This window comes from Suricata suricatta, chromosome 4, assembly GCF_006229205.1.
Source record: "Suricata suricatta isolate VVHF042 chromosome 4, meerkat_22Aug2017_6uvM2_HiC, whole genome shotgun sequence".
Classification (NCBI taxonomy): Eukaryota; Metazoa; Chordata; class Mammalia; order Carnivora; family Herpestidae; genus Suricata; species Suricata suricatta.
Window position 1 is genome coordinate 77,031,411 of NC_043703.1, and position 16,593 is coordinate 77,048,003.

At 38.8% G+C, this 16,593-nt stretch overlaps 1 protein-coding gene across 6 annotated transcripts in view; it reads right to left on the minus strand.

The window, feature by feature from the left end:
* Nucleotides 1–16,593, minus strand: part of IFT88 (intraflagellar transport 88) — a 129,816-nt gene that overhangs the window by 71,295 nt on the left and 41,928 nt on the right. For all 6 annotated transcript variants that reach the window (XM_029936988.1, XM_029936991.1, XM_029936993.1 and 3 more), the window contains one exon: nucleotides 10,082–10,168. In XM_029936988.1, coding sequence (XP_029792848.1) covers nucleotides 10,082–10,168 — 87 coding nt within the window. The remainder of the gene's footprint in view (nucleotides 1–10,081; nucleotides 10,169–16,593) is intronic.

Genomic DNA, 16,593 nt, shown 5'->3' on the forward strand with positions numbered 1-16,593 from the left:
CCTGTTGGCTCTGGTGGCCAAGGGAGGCTCCTGCACACCTAAGTCCTTGGCCCAATGGGCACCAGTAGGTTCCAGTGGTTCCAAGCAACCTCCATGGCTTCAGGTTCCCAGCCAGCTCCCACAAACCCAAGCTCCTGGCATATCCCGGTATCAGCCAGCTCCCAGGCAGCAACTTTGGCCCCATGCTCCCAATCAGCCCCTGCAAACCCAGAGACAAAATGACTGGGCATAGACAGGGAATGACTAGTGTGTCCTCAAGCTTTCAACCCATTTCAGCACCAGGCTACCTACTAGCTCCAAGCCCCCAGACCATTTCAGCACCAGGTCAACCCACCTCCAGGAATAAAGGAACTGGCAGGCACCCTTTCCCTCCACCGTCTCCAACGTAAACACACATCAACCTCTGGGACTTGCTCATATCACTGCCTCTTTCCCCGCACATTGTGCTTCTGCCAATCTACTCCTCTAGACAGCCCGCCTGAGTTTGGACACTGCAGGGCCCCTCCTCCAGAGGACCAGGAGCACCCAAACCTGGCTAGCATGCCTGTCCCTCTGCCCCCCGCTGCGCTTCAGCAGATCTGCCCTCTCCGACACACTCTTAGCCAGGGCCCACAAAGGCTGGCACCACAGGCTGGTAGTGTGCAAGCAGCCCCTACAGAGACCAGCATCATTGCAAGGTGACTTCTGCCCCGGAGAGTGGGAGAAATAACTGCACACACACACTGGTCCGATGGAGGCCCCAGCAGCGGGCTGGAGGAGGACAGTGGGTCTGACTGCGGGCCCTGCAGACCAGTGAAACTTCTCAGGGGATAACACACGGACAACAGCCTGCAGGCTGGGGCTGCTCCATCACTAACAAATGCTTGTTCTGACTTGACTAGAGCCCAGGGCATCTCCAGACTGGCCCACTAGGCCACAGGGGAAAAAGCTGCCCACAACAGGCAGAGAACCAGTGCAGACGACTGGGCTGAAGGAGAAAGTGGCTGAGCCACACAGCAGGGCACATGCATTACACATAGGTGACACGCTCTGAAGCACCAGGTTGCTGTAAACAGGGGACACTGCATGGCTGGGCTTTATAAGACCAGTACTCGAGGGGCACCTGCGTGGCTCAATGGGTTAAACATCTGACTCTTGATTTTGGCTAAGGTCAGGATCTCACAGTTTGTGAGATCGAGTCCTGTGTCAGGCTCTGTGCTAACAGATCCTGTGTCCCGCTCTCTCTCGTGCATACGTGCTCTCTCATGTTCTCTCTCTCTCTCTCAAAATAAGTAAATAAACATTAAAAAAGTAATAATAAGGCCAGGGGCGCCTGGGTGGCTCAGTTGGTTAGGTGGCCGACTTCGGCTCAGGTCATGATCTCATGGTTCATGAGTTCGAGCCCTGCATCAGGCTCTGTGCTGACAGCTCAGAGCCTGGAGCCTGCATCAGATTCTATGTCTCTCTCTCTCTCTCTCTGTCCCTCCCCTACTCACGCTCTGTCTCTCTGTCTCTCAAAAATCAATAAATGTTTTTAAAAAATTAAAAAATAAAATAAGGCCAATATTCTAAAGAAGAGGGGACAGACTCTGACTTTCCTAACACACTGAAACAGACACAGAGAGTTTGACAAACTAGGGAGACACAGGAATATGTCCCAAACAAAAGAACAGGAGAAAATCACAGCAAGAGACCTAAGTGAAACAGAGGTAAGTAATATGTCTGATAGAGAATTTAAAGTAATGATCATGAAGATACTCAGTGGACTTGACAGAAGAGTGGAGGACATTAAGTGAGACCCCTAATGATAACATATAAAGGAATCGATAAGATGAAGAATACAACAAATGAAATTAAAGATACTTAGTACTTAGATAGTGTAAACAGCAGGCTAGATGAAGCAGAAGAACCAATCACTGACTCTAGAGGATGAAGTAACTGAAAGTAATCAAGTTGAGCAGATGAGGGAAAAAATTTATGCAAAATGAGAAGAGACTCAGGGAATTCAGCGATACCATCATATGTAATAACACTGGCACTAGAGGGATCCCAGAAAGACAAAAGAAAGAAAAGGGGGCAGAAAATGTACTTGAAGCAATAGTTGTGGGGCACCTGGGTGGCTCAGTTGGTTGGGCGACCAACTTCAGCTCAGGTCATGATCTTGCAGTCTGTGAGCACCACATCGAGCTCTGTACTGACGTCTCAAAGCCTTCAGATTCTGTGTCTCCCTCTCTCTCTGCCCCTCCCCTGTTCACGCTGTCTCTCTCTTTTTTAAATAAACATTAAAAAAATGGAAAAAAAAACCCAAAATAGTTGAAAACTTCCTGAATCGGGAGAAGGAAACAGAAATCCAGATCCCCCAACAAAATTTAACTAAAGAAGGTCCACACCAAGACATATAGTAATTAAAATGGCAAAAAGTAGGGAGAAAGGAAAAAATTTTAAAGCAGCAAGAGAAAAGAAGTCACTTATATACAAGGGAAAGCCCATGAGGCTGTCAGCAGATTTTTCAAAAGAAACTTAGCAGGCCAGAAGGGAGCAGCATGATATATCCAAAGTGCTCAAAGGAAAACCTGTGCAGACAAGAACACTAGACCTAGCAAGGCTATCATTCAGAAGAGAAGGACAGATAAAGAGTTTCCCAGAAATGTTAAAGGGGACTCTTTGAGTGAAAAGACCATAAGCAAGAATAAGGAAAGTAGCAATCAAACAAGCAATAAAAACAAGTTATCTGTAAATATCACTCAAGGGATTCACAAAATAAAGGGATGTAAAGTATGCCACCATATACCTAAAACATAAGGAGGGGAGGAGTAAAGAATGGGTTCTGAGCCTAGGTGGCTCAGTTGGTTAAACATCCAACTCTTGATCTTGGCTTAGGTCATGATCTCACGATTCATGAGATTAAGCTCTGCATCAGACTCTGTACTGACAGCATGGAGCCTGCTTGGGATTGTCTCTCTCTCCCTCATTCTCTGCTCCTCCCTGGCTTGCACACTCTTTCTCTCTCCCCCTCTCAAAATAAATAAATAAACTTAAAAAAAAGAATGGGTTAAGACTTAAGTGACCATCAACTTATATATATATATATATGAGTTTATATACATACCTAATGGTCACCACAAATCAAAACCATTACAGATATACAGAAAATAAAGAGAAGAATTCCAAGGATATGACTAAAGAAAGCCACGTAATCATGAGAGAAGAGAGCAAGAGAAGAATTGGAGTAAAACTATAAAAAGAGCCATAAAACATGTAACAAAATGGGAAAAAATGCATATGTATCAATAATTACTTTGAATGTAAATAGGCTAAACACTCAAATCAAAAGACAAAGCGTGATGGAATGAATAAGAAAACAAGACCTACCCAGATACCGCCTAGAAAGAGACTCATTTCAGACCTAAAGACACATACAGATTGAACCACTGGACACTCGGTGGCAGCCACTGTGGAGACTGGACTTTGATCATTTGTGCAATTCATGCAGCTTCTCTGCAACCATGTCTGGCACACCCAATATGACTGAGACTGAGGAATTCAGGAAGTCAGAATTGAAGAAGACAGATGCAAAAGAAAAATCCACAGCCTTCAAAAGAAACAGCTGAGGGGCGCCTGGGTGGCTCAGTCGGTTAAGCCTCCGACTTCGGCTCAGGTCAGATCTCACATTTGTGGGTTCGAGCCCCGCCTCAGGCTCTGTGCTGACAGCTAGCTCAGAGCCTGGAGCCTGCTTCTGATCTCACTCTTGTTTTGCACAGCCTCTTCCTTCACCTCTCTGCCCCTCCCCTTTCATGCTCTGTCTCTCTCTCTATCAAAAATAAATAAAACATTAAAAAAAAAAAGAAAAAGAAACAGCTGAACAGGAGAAGCTAGCAAGCGACTCAGGAGGTGTGCACCACCAGTATGCACTGTGCACTCCACAAGCACTGCCTTCTTATTTTACTTCTTTCACTTGTTTAACTTTGTAAAATACAAAGAGGTTGGAACAAGTTTAACTGACTGTGTTGCCCTTTCGACATCACATAACAGAGAACTACTGACAAGGAAGGCATGCCTGCCTCCCACATCTGCCCACCTGGCCAGCAGCAGAGGAAAAGAGCCTGCACTCCGGTGAAGGAAGAGGCTGTGCAAAACAAGAGTGAGATCTAGAGTATAAATCAAGCTGGTCCAAGGAATCCTGCAAGCAGGATTAAAATGCAGTTTAATCAGAGTGCCATTTTTTTGCTCAAATTATTTTAATTACTGGAATGTACAAGTTTTTAAATATGCAAATAAAAATTTGTAAAATCTGAAAAAAAAAAAAAAGCAAGTAAAGGGATGGAGAAGAAACATTTATCATTTAAATAGATGTGAAAAAAAAGCCAGGATAGCAATACTACTTATATCAGACAAAACATTTTAAAACAAAGATGATAAGAAGACACAAACAAGTACACTAAATAATCATTAAGAGGACAATCCAATAAGAAGATATAACAATTGTAAATATTTTGGCACCCAATAGAGAAGCACCCAAATACATAAAACAGTTAATAACAAACATAAAAGAAATAACTGATAGTACTTATATCAATGGACAGATCATCTAGACAGAAAATCAAGAAGGAAACAATGACTTTGAAGGACACACTGGACCAGACGGACTTAACAGACACATTCTTCCTAAAACAGCAGAGCACACATTCCTTTCACATGACATGGAACATTCTCTACAACAGATCACATGTTACACAACAAAACAGGTCTCCACAAATTCAAAAAGATCGAAGTCATTCCATGCATCTTTTCTGAGCACAGCACTATGAAACTAGAAATCAACCATAAGAAAAAAAATCTGGAAAGAACACAAATACATGCAGCTTAAATAATATGTTACTAAGCAGTGAGTAGGTCATAAAAAATCAAAGAGGAAATAAAAAAATACATGGAGATAAATGAAAATTAAAACACAATGACCCAAAATTTGGGGGATGCAGCAACAGCAGTTTATAACAGGGAAGCTTATGGCAATACAGACCTACCCTCCAAAAAAAAAAAAAAAAAATCTCAAATAAACAACCTAACCTTACACCTAAAGGAGCTAGAAAAAGAACAACAAATAACACTCAAAACTAGTAGAAGAAAGGAAATAATAAAGATTAGAGCAGAAATAAATGAAACTGAAACTAACACACACACACACACACACACACACACACACACACAATAGAACAGTTCAATTAAAGATCAACAAAACTGATAAACCTTTAGCCAGACTCCTAAAAAAAAAAAAAAAGAGTACTGAAATAAACAAATTCAGAAATGAAAGAGGAGAAAAAACAACCGAACACCACAGAAATACAAAGGATTAAGAGATTATGAAAAACTATATGCCAACAAATTGGAAAACCTACGAAAAAATGGATAAATTAAAAGAAACCTGAACCTCCCAAAAGTGAATCAGAAAGAAACAAAGTTTGAACAGATCAATTACCAACAAATGAAATTGAATCAGTAATCAAAAAAACTCCCAACAAACAAAGATCCTGGACCAGATGGCTTCACAGGTGAGTTCTACCAAACATTTAAAGAAAATTTAATATCTATCCTTCTCAAACTATTCCAAAAAAAACAGAAGACAAAGGAAAATTTCCAAATTCATTCTATGAGGTCTGCATTACCCAGATATTAAAACCAGATAAAGACAGCACAAAAAAGAGAAGTGAAGGCCAATACCTCTGATGAACACAGATGCAAAAATCCTCAACAAGATATTAGCAAACCCAATCCAACAACACATTAAAAGAAATCATTTGGGGCACCTGGGTGGCTCAGATACTTAAGTGTCTGACTTCAGTTCTGGTCATAATCTCGCAGTTCATGAGTTCAAGCCCCTCATCAGGCTCTGTGCTGACAGCTCAGAGCCTGGAACCTGCCTCAGATTCTATGCCTCCTTCTCTCTCTGCCCCTTCCCCTTCCCTGATGGTCTGTCTGCCTGTCTCTCAAAAATAAATAAATGCTAAAAAAAAATCATTCACCATGATCAAATGGGACATATTCCTGGGTTGCAAGGATAGTTCAATATTCACAAATCAATCAATGTGATACAACACATCAAAAAGAGAAAGGATAAAAACCACGTAATCATTTCAATAGACGCAGAAAAAGCACTTACAAATTCAGGATAAAAACTGTCAACAAAGTAAATTTAGAGAGAATGTACCTCAACATAAGGCCATATATGAAAAACCCACAGCTAACACCATACTTAGTGGTGAATAACTGAAAGCTTTCCCCCTAAGATCAGCAAAAAGAAAGGATGTCATCCTTACCACTTTTATTCACATAGTACATAGCCACAAAAACCAGACGAGAAAAGGGAATAAAAGGCATCCAAATTGGTAATAAGTGAAAGTTCCACTGTTTGCAAATCACATGATATTCTATATAGAAAACCCTAAAGACTCCAAGCACCTGGGGGGCTCAGTCGGTTGCAGTCCAACTCTTGGTTTCAGCCCAGGTCACGATCTCACGGTTTATGAGTTTGAGCCCCACATCAAGCTTGCTGCTATCAGCACAGGGCCTGCTTTGGATCCTGTCCCCCTTTCTCTACCTGTCTCCCACTTGGGCTCTCTTAAAAATAAAGAAGTCTTGGGACGCCTGGGTGGCTCAGTCAGTTAAGCTTCCGACTGCAGCTCAGGTTACAATCTCACGATTCGGAGTTAGAGTCTGCGTGGGGCCCTGTGCTGGCAGCTCAGAGCCTGGAGCCTGCTGTGGATTCCGTGTCTCCCTCTCTCTGCCCCTCCCCTGCTTCCACTCCCTGTCTCTCAAAAAATAAACATTAAAAAAGGTAAGTAAAAATAAATAAATAAATAAATAAGTGTTTTTAAAAACACATTAATTTACTGGAAAATGTCAGTCAAACTGGTTGGCATTTTATAAATATTCAAAATTTCACTCAACTGCTAGGTTGCAAAAACATGATTATAATCATATTTTTCAAAAGGTAAAAACATTAAAAACTAATATGTATGTCTAGAAACATTAAGAGAATTCAGGTTAGAGTTAAATTTTTTAATGTTTATTTATCATTGAGACAGAGAGAAACAGAGCACAGGTGGGGTAGGGGCAGAGAGCAAGGGAGACAGAATCCAAAGCAGGCTCCAGGCTCTGAGCTGTCAGCACGGAGCCTGACAAGAGGCTCAAACCCACAAACTGTGATATCATGACCTGAGCCGAAGTCAGCCACTCAACCGACTGAGCCACTGGGGTGCCCCAAGGTTAGACTTAATAATGGTAAAACAAATAATACATACTATTCAGCATGATTAAAGACACAGAGCTCATTTATTGTGAGGAGGTTACCCCCAAGTCAAGGAGATCTTTGGGTACAACCACAGTTTGATGCCCATGAGAAGGGATACAGTGATTCTGTTGAACTACACATTGGTCAAAACACAAATGGAGTACTGAGTATACATACAGGGACACATTTTAAGGAACTCATTTATAAACTAGCAGAAAACTGGTCAGGTAGCAAACCAGTCTTTCTAGAAAAACACATTATAACTAAATGGGTAAAGAAACTGGAGCTGTATATCTGAAAAGAGAAAACACTCATAAGAAAGTGCTTCCATCATTATCAGCAATAAATGGCAAAACTTCGAATTCAAAACAGCAGGAGACAAATGTATTTATCTCCCATTCCCACCTCCATGAGCAAATACACCTTCCGGAAGAATGGAGAGAAAAGGACGCTACACTCAGAACAGCACCAGAGGGATGGCTTCTGGCTTCCGGCTTCCAGCTTCTGGTGGCACTGAATGCAGGTGAGACGGGGTTCAGGGACTAAGCGAGGGGTGGAGCCGAGAAGGCAGCTAGATGGGGTGACTGCAGGGCTCTTCAGGAATCCCGGAACTCCATCCTGTGCGCAGCAGAGCCCACAGACTACCCTTACCCTCAGTAACGATAAGATAAGGAACAGCCAGAGAAAATGAAGTGCTCTTGGAAATACAAAATAAAAATGTACAAACAAAATAATTAAATGGAAAGATTAGATGAAAAGAAAGTCTCCCACAAAGCAAAGCAAAGCTAGAGATAAAACAGGAGAAAGAGAAGTGACAAGAAAGTCCAAAGCCCAACTGACAGACACTTGTAATTAGAGAGGAAGGAAGTAAACTATCAAAGAAATAATTTAATACTGTTTCCCCAAACTGAAAAAAAAAAAAACCACAGCCAACAAACTGAGGCATCTGCTGCGTGGTTGGGAGGAAGACAGGAAGGAGACAAAGGGACCAATATGAAATTTCAGAATAACACAGCTACAGAGGAAAGAAAACAGGTCACTGACCTATAAATGATAAAGGTGAGGGTAGTATTAGATGACTTCTAATCAGCAACAATGCTAGCTAACAATGAAGGAATATTTTTAAACTTCTAACAGAAAGTTACAACTTATAATTTAAAATTATTTACCTAATAAAATAAATGATTAATCAAGAATAACAGAATTACACATTTACAGACATACACAGAAAGATTTAAGGCGGTTAATTAAGGATGAAGTCAAGGAACAATAAAGTGTTAAACAAGAAAGAGGATCCAAACTAAATAAGAAATGACAGTAATCCCCAAGATGACATTTAACACCAGGCCAAGACATAACCGTCATATAAAGCAGAGAGAGAGATGCTATGAGGGAGAAAAAGCATGAGTCTGCAACAGAGGGAAAAAATGCAAAAAAAAAGAGAGCCAGGCAACTGGAAATACCCAATAAAAACAAAACATCATGGATCAACTGTGAAGCCTTTTAGTACAAATTAAACCAGGAAGACAATGTATTCCAAGGAATAAAATGGACTCCAAGTAATAAGCAGAATGGGTAAAAGATGATAAAAATACGGTAAAGAAAGCATGTCTAGCAAGAAGAAATATGAAAAGTAATTAGAAAACTAAAAAACAAAACCAAACCCAAGCTCATCAATACAGAGAACAGATTGGTGGTTGCCAGGGTGGAAGACAGTGAAATGGATGAAGGGGCTCAAAAGGTATAAATTTCTAGTTATAAAATAAATAAGACATGGGATGTAATATATAGCATAGTGATCATGGTTAATAATATAGAATTGCATGTTTGAAAGTTGCTAAGAAATATCTCAAAAGTTCTCTTCACAAGAAAAAAATTGTAACCATGTACAGTGACAAATGTTAACCAGACTTAGAATGATCATTTTGTAATACATATAAATAACAAATCATTATGTTATATACCTGAAACTGATATATTATAATATGTAAATTATATCTCAATTTAAAAAAAAACAGAAAGCAGCCAAGCAGGCTGAGACAGTAACTCTTCTGTACTTGACTCTATAACTAGGTCCATGTATCTTGAATTTTTAAAATTCTCTAAGGCACACTATAGAAGGGGTCACAGACGGGGTCTACGATTGCTTGAAAGATCACAGAAAAAAGTTCCATGAGGGGCAACTTTGGGTTCAATACAAAGATCTTTCTCCCCGTTAATGATGTTCAGAAATGAAACCAGTGAGCTGAAAACCAGAAGACTCCACACAGAGCTTAAAAGATCACCTATATGGGATGCTACAAACGGGATTCTCGTACTGGGTGGAAGTAAGAAACAAATTCACTACTTGTTCAACAAATGATCTAAGGCGCTTCCAATTCTAATAAAACTCTTCACTTCTATTTACAAAATATATTACATCAGGAGACAAGAACCCCTTTACATGTGAGAGGTACTCCTGAAAATAGAGTTTTACTGCCACTAACAAACTTAAGGGAGAAAAGGGAGAAAATGAGAAAAGATACACTAAAATAAAAGAGAGCATAGGCTGGAATTCATACCGTGGAAGTAATTATGTATCCTCATATCAAATGGTAGCACACTTGCTTTAGTACTTAAGAAATGACATGAGCAATAAGAAAAACTTTTACTTTTAGAATGCCCTATAGTGATTCTATCATATCATATTATTGGCCTGGTATGTAGAAATCAACATACATAATTACTCACCTTTCTAATAAGAATTTAAAATCAATAAAAGTATATATTATAAAAACAAAATATCCATCCAGTTATACTGAATTTCTCTCTTACCAATCATAACCTACAGCAAAAGATGTTTCAATTACAGGAGCGATAAGTTTTGCAGCTGTCATGATGTATTTTTCTGCCATAGCTTTCCTATATCAAACAAACAAAAAAGTATGATTTAGAAACACGGTATAGAGAGTTTGGATTTTTTAAAGAATAAACCTTGTCTATCAAAGCTAACGTACCATCAAAATCTACTGAATGGAGGACAGCTACACTAGAAATCTGTCCGAAAGTCAGGTTGACAAGCATGGCTAGGAAATGGGATTAGCAAGGCATGACTGTCTTCTAACTTAAAAAAAATTTTTTTAAATGTTTTATTTATTTTTGATACAGAGAGAGACAGAACATGTGAGGGGGAGGGGCAGAGAGAGGAGACACAGAACCGGAAGCAGGCTCCAGGCTCTGAGCTAGGTGTCAGCACAGAGCCTGACGTGGGGCTCGAACCCACAACCATGAGATCTGACCTGAGCCGAAGTCGGAGGCTTAACCGACCGAGCTACCCAGGCGCCCCTAACTCTTTCTTTTTTCAATGCATGCTGACAAATGAAGAAACACCGGAGAAACACAGAGCTCTGCAGCTGAAATGACATAACCTGCATTGTCCATGGACATGGAAGGAGAGGGTAAAAATGACCACTGAATAATAATACCATGTATGGTAAATAGTAAAACTGAATTCCATGTCTCCATAGATTTGTCTAATCTGTAGCTTTCATGTAAATGGAGTCAGAGAATATAGTCTTTTATGACCGGTTTCTTCGTTTATGTGTTCAGGGTTCCATGTCCTGTAGCATGTATTGGTCCTTCATTTCTTTTCTCAACGGCTAAACAATATTCCATTATATGGACGGACTATATATTATTTATCCATTTAACAGTTGTGGACGTTGGGTTGTTTCTACTTTTTGGATATTATAAATGCTGCTTCTATGAACATTTGTGTAGAAGTTATCGTGTGACTGTAGGCTCTAATTTCACCTAAGAAGAGAAACTGCTGGGTTAAGTATGAGGAATTTTTGTTGAACTTTTGGAGGAACTTCCAAACTGTTTTCCAAAGCGGTTGTACCATCTACATTCCTGCCACCACATGCAAGATTTCAGTTTCTCCACATTCTCACCAACATTTGCTATTTTCTGTCTTTTGATTATAGTCATCCAATTGGGTATGAAGTGGTGCCTCATTGAGGTTTTGAAATGCATTTTCCTAAGTATAGAAATTAAAGCATCTTTTCATGTGCTTATTGGACATTCACATACCTATTTTGAAGAAATATCTATTCAAATCTTTTGTATGCTTTTAATTGGGTTATTGGCCTTTTGGTTATTGAGTTGAAGAGTTCTTTTCATATTGGAGAAATAAGTCCCTTCTTGGATACATGGTTTGTAAATTTCTCCCAGTCAGTGGTTTGCCTTTCATTTTCTTGATGGTGTTCATTGAATTAAGTTTTTAATTGTGATGAAGTCCCACATACCTATTTTTTTCCCCTTCTAGTGTGCTTTTTGTGTATCTAAGAAGTCACTACCTAACAGAAGGTCAATAATATCTGTTTTTCCCTAATAGTTCTGGTTCTTATAGTTAGGTCTCCAACCCATTTTAAAGTAATTTTTGTATATGGGGTGAGAGAGACACACCTGAGTTCTTTCCCATGAGGATATCCAATTGTCCCAGTAACATTTCTTGGAAAGACTATCTTTTCCCCCATCGAATTGCCCTGGCACTTTTGCTAATTATAAATACAAGAGTTTATTTCTGGACTCTCAATTCTATCTGGATTTCTAGGTCTATCTTTATGCTAACTAGCATAAAGTACTACCACACTTGATTGGGGTTGCTTTGTATTATGAGCCCTCCAACTTTGCTCTTCATTTTTCAACCTGTTTTGGTTATTTTGGATCCCTTACATTTCCATATGAATTTTAGGATCAACTTGTCACTTTCTACAAATGAATGCTCGGATTTTGATATGGATTACACTGCATCTATAAAAATAATTTGGGCAGGACTGCCGTCATAACAGTAAATGCCTATCCACAAAAAATATGTCTTCCAATTGACCTAGAATATCTTTCCATAATGTCTTATACTTTTCAGTGTAAATTTTACATTTCATCTGTTAAACTTATTCCTAATTATTTTTATGCTACTGTAAATGTAATTATGAGTTTAATTCTGGATAGCTCACTGGTAGTATACAGTACATTTCTATAGTACTGATTCTTATATTTTGATATCTTACTCTGCAAGCTTGCTGAACTTACTAGTTGTAATTGCTTTTTAGTGGAGTCTAAAATTTTATGTAGGATATTCCATATATAAAATCATATGATCTCTAAACTGAGATAGCTTTAATTTTTTTTCTATTCTGAACATCTCTTACTTCTTTTACTTGCCTAATTTCCACAGTTAGAACCCCTAGTACAATGGTGAATAGAATTGGTAAGAGTGAATATCCTTATCTCGTTCCTGATCTTAGGGGGAAAGCATTCAGTCTCTCACCATTAACTATTATGTCAACTGGTGGGTTTTCCATAAATGTCCTTTATCAGATTGAGGTACTTCCTTTCTACTTCTAGCCTGTTGAGGTTTTTTTGTTTGTTTCGCATGAAAGCATACTGGATTTTGTTAAAAAGTCTTCTTAAATTAATTTATTTAAATTCAAATTAGTTAACATACTGTGTAGTATTGGTTTCAGAAGTAGAAGTTAGTGATTCATCACTTACATACAACACCCAGTGCTCATCCCAACAGTGTCCTCCTAAAAGCCCATCACCCATTTAGCCTATCCCCCCACCTCCCCCTAACAACCCTCAGTTTGTTTTTAAGTCTCTAAAGGTTTGCCTCTGTTGTTTTTTTTTTTTTTTTTAGTTTATTTCTTCTGAGAGAACCTGCACACATGCACAAGCGGGGGAGGCACAGAATCAAAAGCAGGGATTCTCAATGAAGGGCTTGAACTTAGAAGCCATGAGATTGTAACCTAAGCAGAAATCAAGAGTTGGATGCTCAACCAACTGAGCCACCCAGGCATTCCTTCATTTTCATCTTGTTTTTCCCTCCCTTCGCCTATGTTTACCTGTTTTGTTTCCCGAACTCCACATGAATGAAATCATGATATTTGTCTTTCTCTGACTTATTCACTTAGCATAATACACTCTAATTTCATCCACATTGTGGCAAATGGCAAGATTTCATTCTTTTTTATCTTCGTCTATTCATCAGTCAATCAATTTGGCTAATTGTTGACAGCTCTGCTATAAACCCTGGGGTGCAGATGCCCCTTCAAATCAGCACTTTTGTATCCTTTGGATAAAGACCACCTAGTACAATTGCTACCCTAAGGGGTAGTTCTACTTTTCATTTTTTGAGGGACCTTCATACTATTTTCCAGAGTGGCTGCACCAGTTTGCATTTCCACCAGCAGTGCAAAAGTGTTCCCCTTTCTCTGCATCCTCGTCAACATCTGTTGTTTCCGGAGTTAAAGTTTAGCCATTATCACAGGTGTGAGATGGTATCTCATTGTGCTTTTGATTTGTGCTTCCCTGATGATGAGTGATGCTGAACATCTTTTCACGTGTCTGTTAGCCATGTGCATGTCTTCTTTGGAAAAGTGTTCATTCAGGTCTTTGGTCCATTTCTTCATTGGATTGTTTTTCAGGTGTTGAGTTTGAGAAGGTCTTTATAGATTTTTGACACTAACTTTTTATCTGGCATGTCATTTGCTAATATCTTCTCTGTGCAGAAGCTTTTTAAACTTTAAAAAATTTTATTTATTTGAAGAGAGCATGTGTAAGTACACATGTGGAAGAAGAGCAGAGAGAGACAGAGAGAGGATCCCAAGCAGGCTCAGCACTGTCTGCACAGAGCCCAATGTAAGGTTTGATCTCACAACTGTGAGATCATGATCTGAGCAGAAACCAAGAGTCAGATGTCTAACCGACTGAGCCACCCCAGTGCTTCCAGAACCTTTTTATATTGATGAGGTCCCAGTAGTTCATTTCTGCTTTTGTTTCCCTTGCCTCCAGAGACACGTCTAGTGGAAGTTGCCGCAGCCAAAGTCAAAGAAGTTGTTACCTGTTTTCTTCTGTAGGATGATGGTATCCTGTCTTACATTTAGGTCTTTCACCCATTTTGAGTTTATTTTTGTTATGGTATAAGAAAGTGGTCCAGATTCATTCTTCTGCAGGTCTCTGTCCAGTTTTCCCAATACCATTTGCTGAAGAGACTGTTTCTTCCATTGAATATTCTTTCCTACTTTGTCAAAGATGAGTTAGCCATACGTGTGTGGTCCGTTTCTGGGTTCTCCCTTCTGCTCCACTGATCTGTGCATCTGTTTCTGTGCCAGCACCATACCGTCTTGATGATTACAAGTTTGTAATACAATTTGGAGTCAGAATTGTGATGCCTCCAGTTGTGATGTTTTGGTTTTCTTTTTCAACCTGACTTTGACTATTTGGGGTCTTTTCTGGTTCCAAACAAATTTTAAGATGGTTTGTTCTAGCTCTGTAAAGAATACTGGTATTATTTTGATAGGGATTGCACTGAAGGTACAGACTGCTCTGGTAGTATCAACGTTTTAACAGTATTTGTTCTTCTAATCCATGAGCATGAATGCTTTTACATTTTTTTATATCCTCTTCAATTTCTTATACAAGCTTTCTATAGTTTTTAGCATACACATCATTTACGTCTTTGGTTATGTTTATTTCTAGGTATTTATGGTTTTTGGTGCAATTGTAAAGAAGATCAATTCCTTGGTTTCTCTTTCTGCTGCTTCATTATTGGTGCATACAAATGCAACCAATTTCTGTACATTGATTTTATATCCTGCAGTTTTGCTGAATTCATGTTTCAGCTCTAGCAGTTTTTTGGTGGGAGTCTTGGATTTTCCACATAGAGTATCATGTCATCTGTCAAGAGTGAAAGTTTGACTTCTTTCTTGCTGATTTGTATGTCTTTTCTTTTTGCTGATTGCTAAGGCTAGGACTTCAGTACTACATTGAACAACACTGGTGAGAGTGGACATCCCTGTTGTATTCCTGACCTTAGGGGGAAAAGCTATCAGTTTTTCCCCACTGAGGATGATATTATCTGTGGGTCTTTCATATATGGGCTTTAGGGTATTGGGATATATTCCTTCTATCCCTACTTTCTTGAGGGTTTTTATCAAGAATGAAAGCTGTCTTTTGTCAAATGTTTTTTTTGCATCTACTAAGAGGATCATATGGTTCTTATCCTTTCTTTTATTAATGTGGTATATAGCACATGACTGATTTGCAAATACTGAACCCACCCTGAAGCCCAGGAGTAAATCTCACTTGATCTTTTTCTTTGGTTTAAACTGAGGTGATGATGTGGTTTTGTTCTGTATTCTATTGATATCCTTTATTATATTCATTGATTTTTAGACAGTAAACCAATTTTACATTCCCACAATAAATCCCAATTGGTCATGGTACACAATTTCTTTTATATTTTGTTTTTATATTTTTGGTTTGCTATTATTTTCTTTAGAGTTTTTCCATCTATATCCATAAGATACTGATCTGTTGTTTCCTTTTTTTTTTTTTTTTTTTTTTTTTTTTTTTTTTTTTTTTTTTTTTTTTTTTTTTTTTTTTTTGGTCTTTGTCTTATTTTCGTATCAGGGGAATACCAGCCTTATAAATGAACTATCTTCTGGAAGAAATTGTACAGAATTGACATTCTTTTTTATTTAAAAAATTTTTTTTATGTCTGTTATTCATTTTTGAGAGACAGAGAGAGACAGTGCGAGCAGGGGAGGGCCAGGGAGAGAGGGAGTTACAGAATCTGAAGCAGTCTCCAGGCTCTGAGCTAGCTGTCAGCACAGAGCCTGACATGGGGCTCAAACCCACAAACTGTGAGATCATGACCTGAGCCAAAGCCAGACGCTTAACTGACTGAGCCACCCAGGTGCCCCGACATTAATTCTTTTTTAAACAACTGCAGGATTCTCTAGTACAACCATATGGGCCTGGGGACCTCTTTTGGGGGAGTTTCAAAATTATATATTTAATTTAATTTCTTTAATATTTACAGGGCTATTTAAATGATCTATTTCACATTAGGTGAGTTGTGGTCATTGTTGTTTTTCCAGAAAGTGGTCCATTCTGTCCAAGTTGTCAACTTTATTGGTATAAGGTAGAATTCCCTTAGCATCTTTTTTGATGTCTGCTAAGTCTGTAGAGATAGTTCCTGTTTTGCTCCTGACACCAGTAATTTGTGTCTTCTCTATTTTTTGTCAGTTTTGCTGTAAGTTTCTCAATTTTATTGACCTATTCAAAGAATCTGCTGTGTTTCATCACTGTTTCTTTTTCTTCAATGCCAATGATTTCTGTTATTATTACTTCCCTTGGCTGATTTTGCTCTTCTCATTCTAGTTTTATGAATCTGAGAACTTAGATTATTAATCTAAGGCTTTTCCACTATCATTCTAATTGTTTTCCCTTATATGTTGTTTTTGTCTCCTTTCAAGCCTTTAATTTTCAAAAGTTTAGTC